We start from the raw sequence: 25,847 nt of genomic DNA, 5'->3' as shown, positions 1-25,847 counted from the left end.
CTAGTCTTTTGCACCAGAGGCCAAGGCCAACAAAGTGACATTGTATACCTCTGTATCGTCTCCTCTCAGGATGAGGGGAACACACACCTGCACCACTTCATTGGGCTAAAAACACACACACACAATTAGTATCTTATCAATATCTTATGTATTAACTATACATACGTTGACAATTATGGAGGGCACTCATAAAGGGGGACGGAGATAGAACCATAAAGCGGTATCTTAAAGACCTCACTGGAAATTATTCTATTCAATCCACCATTGCAGAGAAATGGAAATCTAATTCAAATAACTTCTATTCAGTGGGTGAAATGAGATTATATTAATTGACCCAGCAACATAGGTGTTCAGAGCGAGTGTACTGCAGTCCTACCTGGAGCCCACTAGGCGGTGTCCAAGTTGCTGTGATGGTGCGTCTGTTGCCGGCATCCACAGTCCCTTTGCTAGGCTCCACACTGAACCCCTTCTGCTGTAGGGTGGGCAGGCTGTCCCAGCTGAAGTCTACATTCTGAAGTTGCAGATCACACCAGAAAAGAACAGTCTATTCAGGGCCGGTATGAGTGCTGAATCACATTAAGTGTAGGAATTTACTAGAAACTTGACTTATTAGGGGATAACGGCATACCATAGGCATGGGTATTGACAGTAACCAAGGTTGATGTATGTGAGTGTAAGCACCTTCTTGGCCACAGGCTGCAGGGTGCGTATGCAGCCCACCTCCAGTTCTCTGACGGCAGGGATCATGGCCCCTTTCTTACAGCCCCCTCTGAGAGTCAGCAGCACAGGCAGGGGAGGGCTCTCTGAGTCTGCTCCACAGGAAGAGACAGGAACATTACACTGATTATTACCCAGAATTGGGTCATTATTACAGAGATAATATGACATGACATGAGATATATATAGAGGACATTCAGACAGAGAGAGAGAGAGAGTGATAAACATAAGACATGGAGGGGCAGAAAGGCTACCTTTAAGTTCTGAGTTGCCCGAGGACGGTACAGGAAGCAGGGCATCAATGGGTACGGTCAGTGGGTCTCCTCCACACAGGTACATGGTGTGAGCGCGTGCAGCACCCCTCAGCTCAATAGCACAGACTGTATGCTGAGATGCAAAGTTTTAGTGCAGGATGCTGAGTGTTAATGAAGTAACAGACCCTAGTTGACAGACCCCCCACCCTCCCCCCACTCCCACGGTTCAGCACACATGAACCGCAGATTCATTGCAAGTTTACTAAGTCGTAGTGTGAAATACAGTTTTTCTGCTGCCATAATAATGAGTAGTAATTTCCTATTTCTCATTGCAGAGTTGCAGTGAAATTATACCAGACTCGTGCTGTGTTTAACTCTATCCCTGAAGATCACTAACCCTAACCCTGTTTTCCCTAACCCCTAATCCTAAATCTAACCCTAACATTACAAAATACAGCAATGTATTATTGTCTTCTGACCTTGTTTATGAGCTGTACTCTCAGTCTGTCTGAATAGTGGAGGCTCTCATGGTCGGGCAAAAAGGTGACTGTGATGTCCCGGCTGTTCCCTGGGGCTATGCTGCCCTCTATGGGCGTCACGCTGAACACACTTAGACCACTGAAGTTCTGGGTGCCTGTTCAGTCAGATAAGATACAGTCAGACTATGAGGAGAAGCAGATGAGAAGTTCTCCTGGCACATTGGTGGGTTCAAGCGCAGGTCTTACCCACAGTAGGCTGTGTGTTTCCCTCTGGACTGGGGCTGATGAGGGCAGGAAGCGAGTCTGACCTCCGCAGGGCCTGGCTGTCCAGCAGCACTGAGAAGCGCACATCCAGGGACGAGGTGTTCTGGAGCTGAACAGATGGATATATCACAACTCAATATCACACCCACATCCTAATGATACCTCTTGTTACAGTGACTTCCCCAATCATGGCAATGAATCAGAAGAAGCTGTTGGACTTGGTTACAGGGAAATACTGATCGAACTAGAAGGAGAAGTTGAATGAATATGGGTGAATGTGTCTGTTGGCCCCTATCTGCATACCTTGAAGCTGTAAGTGGCACTTTCCTTCTCCAGCACATAGCCAAAGTTGATGAGGCTTTCTTGGTGGGAGCAGGTGATAACAGGCACAATTCCCTCCCCACATAGCCTCAACTCCATGGTCATCCTGTGGGTGAGGATCTCCATAACCTCGCGGTACTGTGAAGGGAGTGGCCACACCATTCACACAAACAAGCCCACGTCATCTTCAAGCTGCGAGTTAGGACTCATCAGATCCTTTTTCTGCTTAGGTGGTTTCCAATATTCATCTTCCATCCAGAAATGTCATCCTACCTTTTTCCCCAGGGCAGGAGTAAAGGCCAGGACTAGGATGTGTGTGCCTCCAGGTCCCAGCCGCCTGAGAGCGTTCAGCAGGGAGAAGGGTCCGCTCAGGTCCAGCACTGAGGAGCTCAGCTTAACACAGGTTTAAGGTCAAGGTAATACAAAGACCTCCTGCCATATGCTCTAGACTGCATGGACTGTGGAATTTATGTGTGAGCTGGTGCACTAGCATGATAAGGACGTATATATTAATCAGTCTGGGCAGTGGCGTTGTTAGACCCTTTTTACTGGGGCACATGCCCCAGTATAATTCTGCTGTGCCTCAGTAAAATCAAAAGTTTGAGTTTTAACAATTTACTTTATTAGTCAGTGCATTAATTTAGATTGATAATCCCAGAGGCCCGCAGAATTCCATGTCAGCGTGTTCTTCTGAGATTGCCAAATAGCCACTGCAGCATGCACACAAAAGTCCAGGTGTCGGACTCGGCACAAGTCAGAATTGAGGTCGGCTAAGAAAACTTTACAAAACGAAAGAAAGTTTCTAAATGATAAGCCTACCGATCATCAAATTTTGACTAAAACGTAAAAACAATATTACATGAAGCTCAAAAAACAATATTTGCGCTCAAATGATAGAGAATTTATATAATATTGATGTCCCTGCCAAAGCTGATATCAAACTTGCGTCCCTGAACTGTTGTATATAGTGGGTTAAGTAAGTGGAGATTTTATAGCGCATTTTGTAGTGCATTGTGCTCAGCAAGCTTGAAAGAAAAATGTTGATATTAATTAGGGGCCTGTGCCTGAGTCTGGGTCAGCAGTATCTGTGTGTGTATTATGAACAGAAGGATACATCCAAAGATTCATGAGAGATATTCTGAATGGTAATCTGTTTGACCACTTTCTGACCTAACAAGGGAAGAAAAAAAACCATCAATTGATTCTGGAAATATACACAATCCATAAACATCTAAATGCCAGTAAACATTTAGAATGACTGACCCACGGCAACCTGTTTGAAGTCAATGGTGGTCTGGTCATTACATAATGTCACCACTAGAGGGGGCCGTACAGCTGGGCAAAGTAGCTCGAGGTAGAGTGTATTGAGGGGGCTGGAGAGGAGAAGGTACATCTCATGAAAAAACACTCGTGCAGATACAATCATCCCTTCCTCCACACTATAGTCAACTTTTTTAGGACATAAAGAATATGCTTCAAATGAAAATATGTAGCACGTTGTACAGTAATGACTAACGTGTTAGGGTTAGCATTTTCATAAGAATCGGCATCTCTATAGTAACGAGTCTACAGCTTAACATTTTCATTTCATTACATCAAACAAACAATCTCTAGGGATTTCTGATGATTGGAAATCAAAGATTACCCCTCACCCACAAACACCCACACCACATGTCTATAGATGTACTGTAATCCATGTGAGTGACAATGTTCACACGCACAGCAGTGTCAGGACACCAGTAGGGATGGTCTCTGTGGGTCTGTGTGTGTACCTGTAGGCTGGACCCGTGTGGGGCTCACCCTGGGGAGAGTCTCCCTCCGACACGAAGCAGGGAATGATGTAGCGGCTGTAGCGCTGGGAAAACGAGTGCACTAAAGAGGCCTTTCCTGCCGCATACTCGACTGACCTGGGAACAAACAAATTCACTATCTAGTCCGTTCCAAAAGAATCCTAGACTGTGCAAATCTTTGATAGTAATGGAATGTTTGGTCTTGTTTATGTGCTCCACTTCTCACGTTATATAAGTCTTTCAGAAATGTTCTATATAAACTACAGTCATGTTAGTAATAGTACAAATCATTCGACGTATTGATGAAATCACTTCAGAACAAGGTGGGAGGCTAATGGATGTGCAAGCCGTGACTAAGTTTAATAATTTAATTTGTATTTCAATGCTGTTTCTTGCAATCAACTTGAGGTTCCTATTTTAGCTCACATTTTTACACAGAAAAACCTTTAAAATAATTAAAATATTTAAATTAAAATATTAATTTTAATGGGAAGCATTCATATTTAACAACTCTGAACAATTGTATATGCATAACATTTTCCTGTGTAAAATTGTTTCGATATGCTCAACATTTGTATACTGTTTTGAAGTCACATCTAATCCATGTCACACATGAAACAATAAATCAGTATATTCTGCCTGAAAGAAAAAAAATGATTAAGATAATCAAAGTATTTACTACAGTGGATTAGCTAGAGTATAACATGTGTTCATCCAGAAGAGCCAAACAAAAAGAGGATTGACAGTGTGGTCAGTGGGAAGCTGAATCTAAATCTTTCACTAGCAGGCTGCGTATGTCTGTCTGTCAAAAGAGTGATCCCTACCCGGGCTGGATGTCTGCTGGATTAGGAGGTTGAAACGGGCTGTCATTCTTTGGGCTGATGGACACTTTGCTGTTCTTCTCCTTCAGAGCCTGCTTCCCCTGGGGACGGGCTGGAGGAACCTTCTTACATTTTTTGGGGTCCGTGGTTGGCTCCTTTTTACACTTAGAAAAAAAACACAGACGTGGACTCTTTTACCACGTAAAACAGTGTCGCCGAATAGCGTTTTCCATATGGAAAGCGACCACTTACAGGCCCCTCCTGCTCGCTGCGTTTGCCCCCCTCTGCCTCCACACCCCGGTGCCTCTCCATGTCCTGCAGACGCAGCTCCTCGGAGCGACACAGCAGGCGCACTGCCTCCTCCCTGACCTCGTGCTCTCCCAGCCTGGGCCTGAACGTCACCTGCACCAAACACCTCTGGGGGGAGGTGCATAATGACAGCAGCATCAGTACAACAGTCTGAATAGGAAAGACGAGACGTGGAATATACTTCACACTGCACTTGTTTTTTTTACGTTTGTGTTTGGCTGGTGGGAGGTCATTTTGGACCGCTCTTGCGTTATAATGCAGAGAAGGCAAATATCAAAGTATCAGAAGAAGACTTAGAATCTTATCATAGAGCTCCAACAATGTCCCAGACAACGTCAGTCCACTACCTGTCCAGGCAGCACCCGACCTGCTGTGGGTGTCAGGATGATCTCCGAGTTCTCAGGCAGGGCGAAGCTGAACAGCCGGGGCCCCACGGGCGCTACAGGCCCCCCGCCCACGCGAGGCACCGCGTGGCTGAACTCGTTGCGGCTGGTGTGGGAGTTGACTACATGGAGCACGGCTGTGGAGTTGTCCCCGATCGCCGTGGCCCCAAAGTGGACCAGAGAGTGGGACAGCTCCAACAGAGGGTGGACCCCCACAGCACGGCACAGTATGGGGAAGTCCCTGGGAGAATTGCAATGGATGATTGTCCTAATGCAGCCCCCATAGGCTAAGGCTACGGGATGCGTAAAATACAGAACTTTGTTACCTATGAATTCCAGATTTGCAGGTGAGCTGAAAGCTGTACTCTTCAGCCTTTTTTGCACTGAATATCAGATCGATCTCCAGGGTTTCGAGTGGGAGGAGAGTGCCGAATCCCTCGTTGGGCTGGACCTCTATGAACTAGGATGACAAAACTATGTTTCAGTACAATCTTTTACCTGGACAAAAACTGAGATTATATATTCAGTAGTCATCCAGGCAGGGTTCGCTTCACTAGAGAGCATGAGCGGAACTCGGGCAGAACAAAACCAGGATTATCTCATTGTCTAAAAGTGTCAGCCCTACCAACCACATCTGAAAACACTGGATAGGTGGAAGCATCAGGATCATTACTGCAGGGATTTGGGCCTATGCTTTTACCTGCCCTACTAAACTACTGAGATGGACATTATCTAGCTAGTAGGAACTTTTGGTGTTTGACCCACCGATCTAAAGCATATCCGTAATTAGAAAAAAGTAGTTTGAGTATTTTACATCATTTGCAAAGCTAAGAGGTAATATTAGTGCATTTCACCCAAGACCAATTCACCCAAGTGCATTTATGTGGCACCTTAGGTATTTCTAGGAAGCCAAATTCTTGGGGCAGGAGGGAGAGGTTGGTGAGGCGCACGCTGGTCTTGACAGACTCGTAGATGGAGCAGTGGCCAAAGTCCACCTCTGTCTGGTCAAACTGCAGGTCAGAGGACGTGACAACCGCATGGACTGTGAAAGGAACAGGCCTCACCTGAGCAGAGGAGGAGTAAGAGGTAGTCACTCGCTTCAATATATACAGCCGTTTAGATACATGTGTTTCATATGTGAAGACGGGCATCAGGTAAAATACCAGTGTTTGACTACTTGAAACCACATTTCTGCACATTGTGTTCACATCAATAGGTAGTCTGACCTGGTTTGGAATGGAGCCACAAGCCTACTGCTTTGTCTTCCAACGTCCTCCAGAGCTGTGTATGGGTGCGGCAGATGACCTTGTTTACTCATTGCACTGACGCGTGGCCTATCTGGAGTGTGTGTATGTGTGTTGGGATGGGAGAGCGCCAAGAGTACTGGGCTTAAAACTGGGGGCAACAGCTTTAGTGCTCCACAGGAGCATCCTGGCCCTGCTTTGGGCTCGGTCAGATATCAACTTGGTCCAAATCCTCTCCTCTCCCTGCCTGAGCAGATATTGGGATTTTAATTTTGTCGGTGGTGGTGGTAAATGTGGAGGTGAGGTTGGTGGGTAAGGGTAAGACAGTGGGACTGCCACCCAGTTTGAAGGATTTACAGACCAGTCTGTCCAGTTAAGTCTCTGTTGATGAGTCATGATGACTGATGCGTGTTCAGATCATCCAAGATGTATTTTCATAATATTTCACTTGGGTAACTGCAATCTGATGAAACTTTTTAGCTCATTATTTTCCTTTTCAAACTTTTAAACATCAATACATAGGTAGGTTTTTGTCATAGGGTATTCAAGAGGTCCCTAGAGAAACATGAATCTGTGTCAGTGACAACAATGTTGCTTCGAGCGGACGACATTCTCCTCATGAATACATCCAGAATGGACTCCTTTCACTATAGAACTGATTGGATGTAGAAATACTTCACTATCCATTTGAGTGAGTTTTTATATAATAAGCGAAAACTAGATAATATACAAGTATTCTATACATTATGGGGACTTTTTCAGTTAGGCTATTTGCAATAACCTTTACGCTTGGTTCATTAGTGCTCATAGAAATGCCGGACCTCCGGGTGGGAGATAAATTTAGCTCTCCACCATTTAAATGAGTTAGAACTTTCAAAGCTTCTTACTCTGACCTTTCAGGATACTAAACAGTGAAGAACAACATCCAACACATCCTTGTGGATTCCAAAGAGGGGACAAATAGTATGATACTGCATACTGTAGGTAGACTAGAACGTACACAGTGCTGTACAAACCTGATCTGCCACATTTAGCGCCAATGGGACTTCCAGAACACTTGTTTGACTGTCAAAAAACCTCTTGGCATCCTCGGACAAGGACCGTCTAGGGAGACATCAGGGGAGATGAGAGTAGTAGATTAGGTAGAAGCCATCAAAGATGGCAGTTCAGAGTCCCGTTAACACAAACACATGGGAAAAGCATCACACAGAGACAGAACCCAGTCAAACCTCCTGTGCTTCACTGTGAAGGAAGAATCACCTCCCCCTGCTACATTGGTAGGATCACCAGGGAAGGCAAGAGAGTGCGCCTCCACACTACTGTAGGCTGTAGCCATGGTGATGTTGGGAGTTAAAACAACTCAAAGAGGTTTGGTTGTCATGCACAAGCTTATGTAAACCATTAGCCATCCATCCCCGGGTATGGAGAGCTGCACTCGTGAGGTCTGATATATCTATGTCTCACCCCCTCTCTAAGATACATTATAGTCGATCAGCATGAAAACATTGGTCAGATGTCAGCTTACAGTAGGTCCTGAGTGCAAAGCAATTACGATCCTCTGTTATTTCCCTCCATTTTGGCATCTCACACTTTGCATGCATGTTTCTATCACACAATATTTATAGAACTCTTTCCCTCTCCATTTCTTTCTCCTTCTCTCTGCCTGTATATACATCTCTTTTCTCTGTCTTTCTCTCTCTATCTGACTTAAAATTCGTATTGTGTTTAAGAGTTAAGCTGGTGGAAGGCATGTAGCTAATGTGTTGATTGTCAGTGGCTTTAAAGACCTTTAGAAGGGCTTTCGAGATGTCAGGGGGTTTTCTAAATGCCATCAAAGCCCTGTCATAGACGCCTGCATAAAAAAAAATCTCTGATAGATTCACTAAATGGTTTGTGCTGTAATTTCCATTCCCCTCAAGGTACAGAAATGTTGCTTGCCTAAAAGCTCCACTGTTTGCCACTAATGACCAAACTTAGAGGGGCAGGCACGTCACACTGGGCACAGGTCGACATTGAAGCCTGACTGGGCTAATTTAGAGTAGTATAGCCACATGATAGCTTAACCAATCACTGCAGAGATTGTATTTAAGGAAGCAATCTTGTTTTGACTGCTAATAGAATCTCGGCTGGAGAGTCACTCTTGAATTAGCTTGGCAGAGCAGAGTGGAAAAGCTTGGCGGGTTGTCGCAGAGCCCATATGCTGGGAAAAAATCTGTGGATGGATGAGGTTTCAAGTTGGTAGGCATCCCATGGTCTTGCCTCATGCCCCTCGCTGTCTAGTAAGCTGATCTATTGTCTCCACCAAACGTAACCCAACAGAACCATTTTGAAATCCTGTCTGACAATGGGCAGCAAATACACTAATGTTCTCAATTTCAGTGTTACATTTTGGGGGGGGGGGGGGGGGGGAATTAGGGGATGTTCCTGACATTTGATTTCAAACTTGTTAAGTGGGAAAAAAAGATTTTGGTTTTCATTCCCATAAATGTAGTCTAAGAATTACTTACCACCTATAATTATGAATTGGGAGGAACACCCCCCCCCCCAACCTAAAAACACATCTCAATATAGACTGGGTCTTGGCTTTCATTTCCACATTAAAACAGTGATTCTAAAAAAGGATTCTAAAACGGATTAAGAGGTTTAAGAAATTCCTCAGCAAAAAGAGGAAAAGAAGGAAAAACATCCTAAAATTGTCCCCAAGATAGTCTTGATGAGTCGTTTTCCTACTGTATGTGTATACACCAGCATCTACAGATGTGGGTTTAAAGGTGCTGGATGTACTGCATGTGGGAAGAGAGCAGGGCTGCTGTACACAATAATCTGTAGTAAATCAGCACTAAATCACCACTGTAATCTCCCTTTTATCAGCCTGTGATGGCCAGAAGAGTGAGCCACGTTTCCGACTCTATACAGTAGATTACACATAAACCGTTTAGGTATCTCAACAGCCACATCACCCCTGTCCTTGAGAGGGAGGCATTTCAATATATTTACACAGTTTGACAATGGCTTGGCATATGTATGTTAATGAGTCAAGTAAATGGAGAGTGAGAGACTCTTGACAGAGAAAGGTTAATGACAGAGACGGGGACAGGGGGAAGGGGTAAGGGGGGGGGTGGAGCTGTAGAGGAGCATAACCTCTGGGGCAGGAAGCTGGTTAACATCGACACATTTCCAGGAATGTGCATCCACACTCTGTGAACAAGGTATGTAGGAGATGGAGGATGAAAATAAACACCATTCTGAAGAATGCAAGAGGTGACTCATCGTAGGGATACATCTGGTTTGCCTGTGTGTGCGTGGTAAGAAGGCATGCTACAATACTGCAACTAACCAGAGTGCCTCATAGCACTGGTAGGACTAGCTCTAGTTTAGATGGCACACTGTTCAGAAACTCAAAATAAAATCAAACCCAGCCCCCCCCAAAAAAGAATTAAACTTTGACAAAATAAAGGGAAGAAATAGTAGAAAAACAACATATGTTTGTTGCTGATGGATTTTGCTTGGCAGGCACATTTGTCAACCAGGGCATATTATTTTATTAAGATCATGTGATTAACATTTCGTTTTTTGCATTTCAGAAGGGATGTTTATGGGGGATTTCTGGGAGCCTACATTGGTTGAGAACAGCAGCATAGTAAAATAGAGCAGAAAACATTGGGCCAGTGTCCGTCATTACATAAGCAGCACTTGGGCCGATAGCTCACTGCATACTGTAAGCAGGTCTGCTCACCAGTGGATAGATAAAGAGATGAGGGCAGAGAGAGAGAGAGGAGTGAGAATGGTGGTGTATGCTGCAGCACCGTAGCAGTAATGCTATCCTTTAATCCTGGTTTTAAAGCTCTCTCTGATTCACTAAGTCAGATTACCGCGGCTCCCTCTCTTCCTCTCCAGCACCCGGGCCGTGCCATCGTACCATTCACTTTTGTCAAGTAAAGAAGAAAAATACTTTACTACTGCCATCGTCAGACCTTAAATCTTCTTAGCTATCAGGCAGGCAGCTAAACTCTGGTAAAAAAAACTAAAGAGGTGGGCGGGAGAACTTGCGCCTCCGCCCGGGAGAACTAGTGCCCCCGCCCCCATACATTGTAGATCCTGAAGGCCTCTAAGAGCTGCTCTGGAGGTCTGCTACCCAGTCCCCTGGCATTCAAACTGCAGTGCAACTAAGCCTCGCCATCCTAAAAATAGACTCACCGTCCTAAAATTACCATTAAAATTCATTATCAGAAGACTTAACGAGACTCCATTATCTGTGTTGATCTGCAATCTGCACTGTGGTCAAATTGTGAAGATAATAACGGAGGTAAAAATAATAATAAAAGCCAACATTTTGGGATACAGTACTGGCACTTGCTTTAATTTTCTGACATTAAGGCTAAGACATTAAGGCTGTGCAAAATGTACACAAGATAGTAGACTAATAATATATTAATCTATGATCATTATGCCCTTAGCGTACTTACCTGGGTATGAACTTGAGCTGTGCATTAAAGCTGGCCCCTGCCTGTATGTAGCCAGTCTTAGGCAGGATCTCCATGTGGTTCCTCAGCGCTGGACACACCTCAAACGTCAGTCGAAGAGCTGTGCTAGCTCTGTAATACAAAGGACAGGTAATGCTCCTTCCATGTTTGTAGTAACATTTAACATATCACATCAATATTTCCAGAATCCGGTCAGTCTGCCTCTATCCATTTACAGTTGTTCCATGCACAATATAATGTGCATAGAGAAATATATGATAACATACTGTATTATAATATATCATATGCAATTCCCCATTTAAGTATTCAATGTTCATGTTTTTGAACAGAAGAACAGTCCTTAAAGGAAAAAGTGCCAATGGGCAGCTTCATGTGATCGTACACACATACAGTAGTCACCCTGGGAGCACCTTTATTACCGCAGGGTTCCTGGGGAGGACATGGTGAGAAGACAGCATGACTGACACCACATGAACTTGCCATGTACGCTGTAGTGTACTCAGGCCCTCATCATTTAGGTGACCCATTTTCAGTGGGGATCCAGCAGATGGTTGTGCCCGTGGTGAGGAGCGCCTGTTAGCTGGTGATTTAACTGGCCCATCCTCCCTGGGAATTCTACCCCGCACACACAGTCAAACTACCACCAAAATACCCTCAATAGGTAAAGATTTCCTCCATTCGGTGAATAACACTGTTTTGCATTCCTAAAGGTTTTTGCTACTTTTGTCTTCAACGATACAGAGGTGAGATGATAGAGTGGTGAAAGTGATGAGCCTTTAACTAGATTGTTTGACTGCGGCAAAAGCGTGAGGTCCTTCAGTTTTTTCTCTGCTGCTTAAATTAAATGACCTACTTTAAATAGTGGGGTCAAACAGATGGCTTTGCTGCCTGAGGAAAGGACACTTGGGATAATTCGGGGTGTTAAGCGACTATCTTTGAATGAGCCAAACTATAACCTTCAAACTACTCTCTGAGGAATATTCATAGACCCATAATCAATTAGAGCAATTACACATTCTGATTTGGAGAAAGAGTCTGCAAACTCAGCATTTTGGCTTCAGAAAAGTATTTGAATGTCCTCTAACAGTGCCACCTTCTCTATAGTTTTTCCTTATTGGCATCATACTTTGATGACATTGTAATTTAATACACCAGATACGTAATACATCTAGCCTATCTGAGGTTTAACAATAGTAGGTACAGATTTGATGACATCTCCATATCAACGAGATTTACTGCTGGACAGATTAAAGATATTCTGCAATCCAGCTGCCTGGTTAAGGGATGGATGATTGCTATCTGGTGATCACACACGTTTATTAGCTGGAGATTCTTTCTGAGCTTATTCTTTCATTGTATGTCCTATAAACCTTTCTTTAATCAGCTTTCATGATTATCCAGGTTTTTGCTACCTGCTCATGCAAGCCATGGTTACGAAATACAAAGTTGTATTTCCTGCAGGGCCAGATGGTTTCCTTTGTGGCCTTCATGTGGTCTATGGGGTATCCAGACCCACAACAGAAACTTCTCCTGGCATGGCTACACACTAAACTGCACAGCTCTGAGAGATGCCAAGCACTCTTTCCTTCCTGCTTCATTCCAGGAATCCAGGAGATTACATTAAAAAGTGGTCATGAGTGAACAGAATGAGTTTTCCAGGAAAAATAGCAGCACTATTAAAACAAAAGACGTTTACCAACTCAGCCTGGTTCCTCATGGCTAGTGGGTGACAGCACTAAAAACAGGTACAGTTAAAAATAAGGAGGGGGAATTGAGGGCAGGTCATTTTGAACCTGTTTTAACTCCCCAGCAGGTGTCAGTGAAAGTGGGTTTCAGTGTTCTTTATATCTGGAGAAGCTCCATCATTAGCTTGATTATGACAATACTGTACGATGTTTGCTGTTCTTGGTATAACCAAAAGTGATTATATCGTTTATTCATTATTCGCTCATTATCTCAAAACCATGGCATAAACTAGAGTTTGTAGTTTTTTTATGTTTATGTTTCCCCCCAAAACCTGTCAGCTATTCAAAGTGCTGTTTCAACTCCAATGGGGACAACCTGTACAATGCTGGTTGCTTCGTCTGCCTGACAAATAGTATTTAAAATAACTATGGTTTCCAAAGCAAAAGTGACAAATGCTGGCTGGCTGCTGTTGGTTTCTGCAGCCTTTGGGTATTTTTTCGGATTGAGACCAGGCGTTCTCAGAAACACCCTCTCCGTCACATCATCACATGCACTGGTGTGTCTGAGCTCCAGATGGCAGCTGACATAAATCCCTCGTTGGTGACGTGACACAACGACTCGCGGGCAGCAAAAACAGTGCTGTGTTATCTGAACCCTATCACATCATGATGTATCACAATAATAATCAAAAAGGATTTGGTAATCTTCAAATCTATATCTAACGCACAGGGGATTGGGAGAGTGTAGCATCTGAAAAGCAAGAGAGGAATTGCCAGCACTTCAACTTTAAAGTTCCAGGGTTAGGGGGTTTTAATGCAGACTTTTGTGCAGGCCATTGTAACCCATTATTATATAATTAAATATGCTGAATGGCTTTTTCGCTATTTTCACTGGGGAGAGATAAGAAGTGAACTGGTTCTGCGTTTCTGTGTTTTTGATTGCAAAGGGATTCTGCTAATTTTAAGGCATATTATTCCAAGCATTGCAGCAACAAAAAATGGCAAAGACATAAGTGATATAATTTCAGCTAAATCATAAAGGTGTATACTTTAAAACCTTTTACTGTTGATATTAAGATACAAGAAGACTGTAACAGATCACCCACCTGCTTTGTACCACAATGGTGTCTTGATAGAGGCGATCAAACATACAGATCTTCAGGTCAATGCTCGGTTGAGTTACCCACACAGGCACACTCACAGCCATACCTCGAACCTCAACAGGTATCTGGAAGAAGATGTGTAACCATCTGTCCAAACTACTATGTTAAAATGTCCAGAATGAATAAAAGTTGTCTTGGGGATAAACCAAGGCAAGGTGAAAGGAATGAATATCTTACTGGTGCACAAGATAGCTCTGAGAATTTGAAGTTGAAGTCCAACTTAGCTTTCCCAGGTATGGTAGGTTTGAAAACAATCTCCAGCTTGACACTTTCAAATGGGCCAACATGGCCCTCCCTGCCCTAGAGAAAACAAAACAAATGAAACAAGGACTGTCATTTAAAACACAAGGACATTGAACTGATGTAAAAGTCACGTTTCACTACACAAAAATGAGAAGGGAACAATCAACAATAAGTTGGGACAAAGAAAAAAACGCATTGGCACCTCACTCAATCAACACTGAGAACACAACGGCCTGGTCTGATCATTTAACCATGTAACATAGAAGCATTCAAACTCAAGGGATGAATATATAAATCTAAATGACAATCAACACAGTTGCAGTCACACAAACACACACCTACACACGCACTGCACAGAGGGAGAAGCAATGCACCATTACCCCCAAGAGAGGCGTAATGAGCCCAGAACAAGCCCAGAACTACATGTGGGCCTCAAGGCACACATGACATTAGTGCTAAAGACCCCGTGGCAGACAACCCAAGGAGAGACAGCAAGAAAGAGACAGAAAGAGAAAAGGGCAGAAGAAAGAGAGATAGAAGGGTAAAAAAAAAAAAAGAGAGGAGGGTAGAAGAAAGGCAGATAGTATGGATGACCAATGAAGGCCCAATTACAAAGCACAAGCAAAGTCTTATCTTAAATTCATTTAGAGCACTACCTCTGGGATAGTGATGTCGCTGGTGTCTGAGGAGGCCTCTTCCCTACTGGCCTCCAGAGAGTGGGCTCCCTCCCTCTCTGAGGGCACCCCTCCTAGTCCTGCCTCTGCCACGCCTGCCTCTGAAACAGCTGCATAAACTCATTAATGAACTGACTTCACTGATTCAATATTAATTAATGTATAGAAATATATTCATGAGTAAATCGGTGATCTGCATGTGATTAGCTGACACGGTCCACAAACACATTCGATTCATACTTTTCCCATTCCACTAGTTGGTTTTGAAGTTTTGATAAGATCAAGATGGGTATTAACATGGGTAGAACAAAATGCAAACTAGACAGCTGATAGAAAGAGTCTACTCCACATTTTCTATACAATATCTCCAAAGACAATGAAACTGAGTTTTTCAAAGAAGCACTGAAGAAAATTACTGTGAAGACATGCTGAGTTGAGGGGTCTGAGATAAGAAACGCTTGCTCTATCCGAGTCAGCAGTCTGCATAAGGTGAACCCTCAGTTTGTGGAGGTGTGTGTGTGTTTACCCGACTGCTTTTGCTCAGATTTGACAGAGGGTTTCCCACTCTCTCGTTTTGAGTTGTGGTCTCCATCGGCTCTGGATGCAGTGCTCCCCTGACCATCACACACTGATACTGAACTGCTGCTGTCATTGGGAAGCTATGAGATCACATATCACATACACACACAAACACAATCAGTTATGAGGTCAATATCATTCTCGAACTGACAAACAAGCAGTTTTTATTTCTGACGACTACCTTTGTACTAATGTCCCCATGCTGAATCAGAAATGACACAGGGACCCCCCTGACTCAGCTAAGGTATTCAAGGCTGGGATCCTAGTTTCACCTGGGTACTGCAAGAGAAAGCCTGAGATGAGATCTGGGCCTGGACCTGGGCCGGTGACTGGGTTAGGTTCTGGGTCTCTGCTGGGTTGAGGTAGGCTACGGGGACCAGGGCAAAATTGGTGCCCAAGGCCCCCCTGTTGTTCAGGGTGATGTACCGTGAAATATTCTGTCCCACCACATGGGCACCAAAGTCAATGAGGCAGCTGTCCACAGCCAGCTGACAGGGAGACACGAGACCAACATGAATACAATGCAAATGTACCTTTTCTTGCATATATTTTCAAGTGGACTTATCATGTGGATTTGGAAATATGCATGGAAGCTATTAGTGAGGACAAGTTTGTATAGAGGACTTGAAGGAAAGAGGTAAGTAAGAATTTTATGTCGTTAATTTATGACAAAGCATAATGTTCAGGCAATGAGCATAGTAAAGGTATTAGAGGTATAAATCAATTGCATTAGGAGGCCAAGTAGGATAGAGGATAGCCATTACACGAAATATGGTAGAGGCGCACTGAAAGAGTACAATGTACCCCAGCCAGTCTATAAGAATGTCCTTATATGGAAACACTTACGTCACATTTCTTTATCTTACATCTGATGGGTACGGAGAAGGGGCCGGCTGCTGACATAAACTGGACTTCTCCCTCCAAATCTTTATTTATCTTTGAACATACATGACGTCATGATTTATCAATGTGCATATGGTTACAGGAAAACAAGGTTTGCGTCTGTGTCCAGACTCACCATGGGTTGGAATGTGGCCTGCATCTCACAGGCCATTCCTGGAGACATGGGTCCAGGAGGCTTGAAGCTGAAACCAAACATGGACAAACTATTTACCGACTACAATCTTTTTCCAAATTGCTGTTCCGAAAAAAAGAGAACTTGCTTAGGTCGCTGCCCCCGCGACCCGATCCCCGGACAAGCGGCAGATGACGGACGGACGGACAAAGAGAACTTAAACTAAAAACCCATTTTATCTATTGCTCTGAGGAAAGTTCAGAGACAATATTGCACTGATGATGAGCATACGTATGCAATGATAAATAAACTGCATGAGGAAACTACTTTGATTCTTAAACACACAGAGACTTTGTAAAACTGCATTCCATGAAAGCATAATCATTCTCAGGGGGAAAAGGATGAAAAATACTGGAAAGAACAGGGTCAAAAGTCAACATGTTGGCATCTTCACTTTTATGTACAAGAGGAGAATCTTCTTACGATAACAATGAAGATGTAAGGATCACACTTCAGGAATTTTTTACACATAGATTAGATACCAAGCTCTGGAAAAAATAAGTATGCTATCTAAAAGACAATGCACAATTTAAGGCAGTTCACTGCTACATTTATATTGGAAAACAAATGCAAGCTACAGTACAGAACTTGCCCTCGAGCTCTTCAGACACCTCCTCCTCTAAAAAATGCATAAGGGTAGCCAATCGATAGAGCATGGCACACAGCAGACAGAATCACTTCTCAAAAGCCAATAAACTATGAGAAAGAAAACCACAACAATAAGAATTGAAGTAAAGAAGAAACCATAAAGCTGTAGGAGGAAATACCAAACTACAGGCTGATTGTGTCTCAATAATCACGATGATTGTATATCTTGCCATTGTATAGAGCTGAATTGCCACCAACCATTTACAAGGTAGCCTCCCATGATCAGCCCCTCAGAAATATGTGTTTGCAATTTGCATTGGTTAATGTCATGTTCTATTTGAGTCTTCTCTCTCTCTCTCTGTTAATCTGGGACAATCCTCTGATGGAGGAAAAGGAGAATGAGGACGGGGTAAAATGTGCCATTCCTAGCTGACTCCATTCCTAGCTGACTCCATTCCTAGCTGACTCCATTCCTAGCTGACTCCATTCCTAGCTGACTCCATTCCTAGCTGACTCCATTTATAGCTGACTCCATTCCTAGCTGACTCCATTCCTAGCTGACTCCATTCCTAGCTGACTCCATTTCTAGCTGACTCCATTCCTAGCTGACTCCATTCCTAGATGACTCCATTCCTAGCTGATTCCATTCCTAGCTGACTCCATTCCTAGCTGACTCCATTCCAAGCTGACTACATTCCTAGCTAACTCCATTCCTAGCTGACTCCATTCTTAGCTGACTCCATTCTTAGCTGACTCCATTCCTAGCTGACACCAAACAGGACATGCCTTGACGTTGTCGGTATATTTCCAAAATAGGATTATTTCTCATGATGAATATTTACGGGGAATTTTAGAGAATTCTGACAACACATCATGGGGGTCACCTGGTTTAATACGTATGACTAGGGGGATTTTAGTCTTACATTTAGGTTGGTTAAATAAAGATGGGCACATGTGAAGTGCATGCATTTGGTAACTTCTTGTTTGAAATGTTGGTCTCTATCCAAAATTGTATTTATATACCAACTCTACTATGTCATACTATTAATAATGTAATGTTAAATTATTTGACTATCTAGCCATCTGTAACCAACATAATTGGCATCATGTTGATGATTGGCCAAGGGTGTCCAAGCAGCGTCGTCTGCTAGTCCAGTACCCAGCTGTGACTTGGAGGTGAATGAAAGAGTCCAAACTGGGCATGCTCTCAAGCATCCCAACAGAACTGCCCTAAAGTCTGTCATTGTCTCAATGAGAGGACTCTATTGCACAAAGATGCACGCTTTCTTACAGCTTCAGTACAGGCAGGCATCAAGGGGCTATATGAATACCTAGATATATTGTTTTCTAGGTCAGACAAAGATGATCTGAAAAAATATGAGCAGAAAAAAAGAGAACAGTTCACTAGGGATTGAACTGGAGTGAGACCATGTTTTCAGACATGGTGTGTTGTACTGTAAATGAGGCCATATTTACTGTAGACTAAAGATATCCAGGAGCTCATGGGAGCACAGGGACTATAGTGTGTATTATATTATCTAAACCCTCACTGGTTTTACACTTAACAGAGTGGTTACTGCGAGTCAACACTATCCAGCTCAGTAGCAAACTGCAAAAACAAATACCCAAATTGCTACAACCCAAATACTCTAGTTCCATACCACATGAAGAATATGTCATGAGCAGCCACAAAGTGAGAAGAGAAAATAAGTTGTAAAATATTCTTAACAGCTTCCACAGCGTCAGGTTTCTCAATGTTAGCAAGAACAGGGGGGAGTCTTATTGTCAGGCAAAATCATTTGCAGGTGGTGCTAGAAAACATATTGAGCCGAGAAAACACTTTGCTTTGCACTCTTATAAAGCGTTCTGATGTTTGGCAAGCCCAGGATGTACACCTAGTGTCCCTGTACGGTATCTAAGAAGACATGGTGGAGACAGCAACAGCTCTGGCACACACATGGCTATGCTGGGGGGGTAGAAAGATGGGAAGCCATTTTTAGATTTTCAGGGGGCGTAGCAGAGGGAACTGTGGGCATAAAAATAATTCAATGCATTTTGGTAGACATTTCTCTCGCTGCAGAGAATGTTGTTCTGAGATGAAACTGAACAATTAGACATAAATAAGAAAATATCACATTACTGTTATATAATACTGTCAGAATACTGTTATGGCTAAGCAACCAATAGCAAGTAAATAGTAAAACACCAGCATCTACATCAATCCTAACTGCGTTGCTTATAGTACAATGATCTTCTAAGAAACTAAATGCTCACTTTTGGCATCCAAATCACTTTTCCCAAGGTGATTATTAAAGAAATTCTCCACCTTCTGTGAGTCATGATACTCAGAAACGCCATGGTGGGTGAGACCAGTGTGCGGCTCACTGAGAGGAGAGAAAGAGAGAAAGGGGGAGGGGGGGGGGCTGGAGAACGATGCGTGCTGACATGTCATGTTAAAGTTCAGGACCAGTCAGACTAAGCTTCATTTGACTCTGGCACGGTCGGGGAGATCCTTCACTTGCTCAGGCAGAAAGAGAGGAGGAGAGAAGAAGAGAGGGCCCACGTAACCACATCATGTCACAGGGATGTCGGGAGAAAACCATCCCGTGTGAGTGACCTGCAGAACCGCTTCTCTCTCAGCCGTGGGAGGGAGGCTCCTGGACTGGGAGAGAAGCAACCGGACTGACTCAGTGTTTAGAGATCTACAGTGGGAGAGGGTGGACATTCATTCCAATAATACCCCACAGATACTTTCGGTTCTCTATTCAATGAGAATCAGTACAACCAAAGGAAAATTGCAGTTGTTAAATAATAGAGACAGATGAAGAAGACAAGTGTATTGCAAAGATGGTTCACCTTATGGTAATAAAATCCATCAGATCTTGGGAGATGCCCAGCAGCTTACAGTAGTTTATTATGTAGCTGATGTTAGTCAGGATGATCTTCCTCCTGTACGTCTGTCCCACCTCAAAGTTCTGCAACAGTTGTGTAGGTGGAGTGAGCATCAACAATAACCAGCCTGTATACAAGGTGATAGTGTATGTAGAGTGTACTAATACAAAGGGTATGTAGACGTGCACCTTGAAGGCGACGACCTCGGGCTTGCTGATGAACGGTGGGCCTTTAAACTCCTTCCCATGAGTGACTTTTTTAGGAGGGGCTGTTGGCTTCCCCACAGGCAGCAGGGTCATGTCCTGTCTGGCTGCCCGGGACTGAAATGCTTTGTCAAGAGCCTCCTCATCTAGGCTGCTCTGTAAAACCAAGCAGACAATTGGGGCGGGCAGTGATTCAGGTCATACCCTTTGACATGCTCTCTACATTCTGGTTGAGTCCTCCCATATAAGACACTGTCTCACAAAGCCAAAACCATATGAAGACAAACAAGACACAAATGTGAGGTAGTGTGCCTTTGATATGTTGACAACATTGCAGATTTCTGTAAAGTTATGTAAACTGGCTAAATAATTTTGCCAGTAAGCTTATTGCTTTGCTTTTCTAAATAGCAACTTAGCTTACTTCTAAATCTCCACCTCAGCCTTGTCTGATATGACGACATAATTTTCCAAGCTGCATGCTAAAAGCAATTCCCTCATGACTTCTTACACGCAGATATATCGGAACTGCACTGTCACGTTCTGTTGGAAGGCTCAGGAGCATCCGCAAATGAAAAGTGATGTCTGTCGCCATGGATTTCAGGGGTCAGGGGTAAGAAGGAGAGCGAGAGAGAGCGAGGGAGAGTGAGGGGGGGTGAGCGGGAGTAAGGGGAAAGGGAGCTAGCGACATAGATAGACAGAACTGCTGCTGCTGGAGAGAATCACTTGTTTTCCCTTGTGTTAGTGGTATTTTGTTGGATCGTCCCAATAATCAGCCTCACTTTCAGCAAAATATATATATTCAGTCATTTATCACAAAACGTAGAATCCCGTAGATTTGCTTGTGCTGCGTTCAGTGTCTACCTGGTGTGTCTGGTCCCATAGGCCAGTGAACTCTGGCTGAGCCAGGCTCTCCCTCGGGCTCTGCTCCTCCAGGTCCACGGACTCTCTCAGATCCTCCTGGTCTGACGAAGAGCTGCTGGAACTCAACGCACTTTCCTGGGGGGATAGTTGATGGAAATGATTATCCTTCCCCTATGTATGTGAGGAAAAAGTTATTCATCCTGTACATCCTAATGAACAGACTAAAATAGAAGCTGATGTAGAACGTTTGAGCAATTACAACTGACTTGTCTGATTGTTTTCTCCTTAGTTTTAGCAGGTTGTGGATCAAGGCTCTGCAGAATCTTCTTTCGAGATCTTGTCTGCCTCATCTTGTCCTTATTAACTGATGGGGGAAGGAACATCAAAGCCTGGTGCCTTTTCTTTCTTTCCAAAGACTCCTCTTCCAGCAGTAACTTGGCAACAATATCCATCCTGTTGGATTTCTGTTTCTCCTCAAACTCCCTGAACACAGTGCATCAACAAAGCCAAACTAGAAGACAACATCTGCAGGGACCATACATTTGCAATGAAATACTATATATAAGTGTTTAAAACAATCTAACAGTTCCATATGAAACAATGAGTAAAAACTGTGTTTGCAAACTGCCCTTCTTTGTCCGATGGGCTCATATTTACAAAACAGACACACATGGAACAATGTAGAAACACTGTAGGATAACACAAGATATATTGAGAACCCACTCTTTCTTTCGCTGGAACTCCTGTAACTTCTTCTGTTGGTACATGTGTTTGGTGCTGTTGGAGCCCTGTGCTTCTAGGGCCTCCTTCAGCTGCCTCTCCTCCTGCTCCTGTCTCTGGGCCTCAGCCACGGCCCTTCTCTGTTGGGCTCTCAGACGTTCCTGGAACAACAGAAATATACACCACACTCAACTAAGTACGGGAGAACGGCAGTATTTTCAACCCAAATTTGGTATTAAACGTATACTGCTTTCTGTGACAAAATGATGAAGGACATCCATCTGTTCAAGCTCAAGCTTCTTGTTACATGTTGTTATCGACAGAGTAAAATCCCACAGGCGGAACACTCAGCATCTTAAGTTGAGTACTCTTTTATTTGAACCCATATGTGAAGAAAACAATGGCCTGAGGTTCTAACATGTTGCATTCCCCCTCAGTGAGTTATACACTGCTTACTTGAGTAGCTGCAATGTTCGATTTCAATGACAGCACTGCCTGCATTCTTTTCTGCACCAGGTCATGGCTTCGCTGCTTTTCCTCCACCTCCTTCTGATGCAAACTGAAAACAAATTAAGGTAAGAGAAAGTACTATGCTGTTTAAGTGTTATTTTCTAAAGAGCTAACCTACAGTAAGTTAATACCTGTGTAGCATGAGACTACCACATGTTGGCCTAAGCTCCAAGTGTTTAGCACTAAAGGCACTACACTCGCTACCTTTTAATTGTCTCCTTTAAGAATACAGCCGCTTTCTTGCGGCTGGCCTGGGACTGCTCTTTGCTTCTCCGACAACGATCCTCCTCCTCCTTCAGCATGGCTTCTTTCTTCCTATCAAACAGAATCGATAGAAATAATGCATTGTTGCATGTTTAAACATTGGGATCACTTTATAAAGTTGTACTATCACAATTGATAGCATTTTTAGAAGGCATTTTCTCTGTCAAAACAGGAATCTTAACATACATATGTCAAAACCACAGAGTATAAATGTTAATGTGTGGCCTTTGAGCTGTTCATATAATCTTGTTTTGGTATGGAAAGAAAATCTATAAAGATCTTTGGATACCAAACAACAATAACATTGAAAACAATCGATGTTACATTTCTTCACAAAAATCAATCATCACACAGACTAATCTCCAAAAGGAGCAGCAGCACGAGACAGGGCAGTTTGGCATACGCACGCCTTGAGGCGCTGGGTCTTGCGCTGCATCCCCAGCACTGCAGCATCCTCCATCTGCAGCCGTGCAGCTCCTCTCTGGGCCTGCAGCGTCTGGTAGGCCTGCTCCTCCTCCTGCACCTCCTCACGGAGGAGAGAGAAACGACCCAGCTCTACCTCAACCTGCAACAGCTCCAATCTGCAGCAGAGGAGGGAGGGAGGAGGGAAAGAGAGAGAGAGACAGAGTGAACGAGAGACACAGACAGGCAAAAGTACTTCAGTACTTCAGTAAGTTACTCAAAAGTAACTTCAGTGAAAGTTCGTTCAGATTTTGGAGCTATTCACTCATGCTCTCTGAGAGTCTTGGTCACATGGGCCTCCAGGTCTTCCTCTGCCTGCAGCTCTTGACACAGGCGCCTGTGTTGGGCTCTGAGACGAAACACTGACGCACTGGAAGAAACCATGGAAACCAGTTACTATTGTATTGTCATTTCAGTTTTAAGCAGACATAGAGACGATATGCTCATCCATTCCTTTTCAAATGGAACGATAACAGATCTCAATTGCTTATCGAAGCATACCTGTTGTCTGCATCCTTCTGTTGTTGATCTATCTCCACCTCCACTGCAGTTCTCTGCCCCTCCAGTTCAGCAATATTCTGACGACAAATTCTTAGCTCTTCCCTGGTAAACACAAGGTAAAAGAAAAGGCTGAAAAAACACTGAACATAACCATCTCATTAAAACACTTCTTCAAGGCTGCAGTGTTTTTTGCATTGTGCTTGAGGCATCTGTGTAATTAATTATTGGATGGATATTTTTTACAAGTGATTCAAGGAAGGAACTATTTATTGGGCTGTCAAGCAACTAATGAAGGTGTATTGAAACAAAGAGCACTGAAGCTTTCAACATGCTTATACACACATATAAACCCACAATTCTACGGTTTTGAATGTCCCAATGTTCTTTTTGCAATCTAATGAAGTGCAACACACAATATGTGACTGAGGTCAATGCAACAGCAGAAAAACACTATTATGGCAAAAACCAACATCAAGCTATATTGGATAAAAGCCAAGTGCTCCAGAGCTGTTTTATGTTCTTATTGAAAACACTCAACTGTTATATTGGCCAGTCTTTTACTTTGAGTATTTGTCAGAGCAAAACCACAGACACAATTTGGGCCACAGTCTCGATCACAGCTCGGTTTATAAAGCCATTTAGAAATGGCAGATTTTAGTTGGATGGAATTGTTACTTCAGCTATTTTACAATGTAAGTAGGTACAATATAAAAAGATGAACAAGGGGCCTATTCCAATGAAGGTGAAAGTGCAAAGATCTGTAAGTTTCCAGATCCTGACCTGGCTTTTAGAACATTATGTTCCTTCTGTCTGTGAAAGGAGTCCAGCTGGTCCAGGTTTTGTCTCAGCTTGAACATCCGTGCTGTTTCGGCGTAACTCTTCTTTCCGCTGTTACCGACCCCCACCGCAAGGTCGCCATTACTGCCCTCCCTAGGGAAGATATGCAAAATAATGCTGCACATTCAAAAAAGGACCTTTGTTACTGGTAGCCTGCAACAAAATGTATACACAGGGACAAACCTTCGTAATATTACATCATCATCAGGTTTAATTGTTGTGAATGATGGCAAATACTCATAATTGAAACAAATATTCTAGTTCTGACCACATCATCAATAAATGTTTTGTAACCTTAAAGGGCATCAAAGTCTAACCAGATTGAAGCATCAACTTCTCCAAACAGATCTTCTTCAGCTAGAAGGGCTGGGTCATCCTCTTGGAAGGTCTCACCTCCTGTGCCTTCATCTGAAACATGGTTCAAATAAATGTTCAAATATATCATATTCATATTGTATAATATATAGGCCTATGTTTTGACAATCTAGCACGATAAGTTGGCTATTCATATTGTAGTGATGACTTTAAGAGTCTAAATAACTTTTTAACTTTACAGAACAGAGATTAAAATAAATGTTGAATACCCCCTGTTTCCTCATCTGTCCAAGTGTTGAGTGGAGCTTGATGCTCAGATGAGATGTGTGAAATTAGTGAGGAGCTTTTCCTTGCATCCATTACACCTGACACATGCAAAAATAAGGTGAAGGAAATAACAGTTTAGCCCATGCTAGGGTGTTTGGAACGTGTGGGAAAATCCGCCTCGACTTGTCTATACAAATGAAAAATAGGCTATGCAGATAAAAATGAAACTCCCGGTGGGCATATCATCAGCTCCTGTACTGTAGTCAGGCTTGTAGCAGGCTTTCTACTTACTGTGTAGCCTACTGTAGCTAGCACGATACAGTACAGTACTTTAGACGCGCCTTTATGACAATATGGTTAGCTACCCAAGTTAACGTGGAACTTTCTGTGCTATTAAACGTGTAGAGGTTGTGTGTTTTTTTTCCTTCAAACAAGCTAGAGCTAATGATTTCGACAATCGTTTGCTATCCGTCGTGCTTTTTCAAATTCAAGATAGCTTACTAGCTAGCACCAGGTACCAAGTGCACGCCACCCTGATGTTGTTGTCAGGAGAGTTTCCATGGATACCACGAGGACAGGAGGTAACCATATAGTTACCCTTTCCCCTTCAACAGCACGCAGTGCCACTGCGGCAGTGGAGATGCAAAATGTTGATCCAATGATGGATACAATGAACTAATGTAATAATGTTACATTTCAAGGCTAACCGTAAAAAATAATATTTGAGTTTAGCAAGTGGGCCGCAAAGTGGAATGGCTGATCTAGTCTGTTTTAAGATTCCCTCTGGGGAATTCTGCTGCTACTTTTGGACCTTCCTCACTCATGGTTCAGCGGCCTTCTATCTATAATGAAAGTATGGGACAGTGATAAAATCAGAAGAACAGAAGATGACGTTCCATGTGCAAAGTCAGGTATATGTAAATTAACTGTGGCGATTCCAAC

At 43.3% G+C, this 25,847-nt stretch overlaps 1 protein-coding gene across 1 annotated transcript; it reads right to left on the bottom strand.

Moving 5' to 3' along the window:
• cfap74 (cilia and flagella associated protein 74) lies at positions 1-24,998 on the bottom strand. The gene is made up of 38 exons (XM_047039371.1): positions 24,908-24,998; positions 24,641-24,731; positions 24,267-24,416; positions 23,487-23,588; positions 23,251-23,355; positions 22,931-23,104; positions 22,464-22,574; positions 22,206-22,308; positions 21,753-21,910; positions 21,296-21,512; positions 21,008-21,164; positions 20,154-20,293; positions 19,930-20,048; positions 16,429-16,495; positions 16,257-16,346; positions 15,683-15,898; positions 15,358-15,490; positions 14,814-14,932; positions 14,092-14,214; positions 13,858-13,979; positions 11,049-11,177; positions 7,599-7,686; positions 6,229-6,402; positions 5,665-5,798; positions 5,303-5,579; positions 4,895-5,063; positions 4,650-4,758; positions 3,808-3,942; positions 3,299-3,408; positions 3,150-3,205; positions 2,309-2,428; positions 2,018-2,173; positions 1,697-1,823; positions 1,451-1,605; positions 972-1,104; positions 682-812; positions 377-511; positions 1-105 (listed from the first exon to the last, which is right to left on the bottom strand). The coding sequence occupies exons 1-38, from the start codon at positions 24,996-24,998 to the stop codon at positions 1-3; spliced, it is 5,031 nt and encodes a 1,676-aa protein (XP_046895327.1).
• Positions 24,999-25,847: the final 849 nt, after the last annotated feature.

Source organism: Hypomesus transpacificus, chromosome 18 (genome assembly GCF_021917145.1).
Source record: "Hypomesus transpacificus isolate Combined female chromosome 18, fHypTra1, whole genome shotgun sequence".
Classification (NCBI taxonomy): Eukaryota; Metazoa; Chordata; class Actinopteri; order Osmeriformes; family Osmeridae; genus Hypomesus; species Hypomesus transpacificus.
This window is presented reverse-complemented; position numbering and strand designations above follow the sequence as displayed.

Excerpts from the sequence above, each read along its gene's own strand:
- cfap74 (XM_047039371.1), bottom strand. The coding sequence starts at position 24,998 with ATGGATGCAAGGAAAAGCTCCTCACTAATTTCACACATCTCATCTGAG. Across the intron at positions 24,732-24,907 it reads GACAGATGAGGAAACAGGGG|ATGAAGGCACAGGAGGTGAG; the intron begins GTATTCAACATT and ends ACCATGTTTCAG. Across the intron at positions 5,580-5,664 it reads TGCAAATCTGGAATTCATAG|GGACTTCCCCATACTGTGCC; the intron begins GTAACAAAGTTC and ends CAATTCTCCCAG.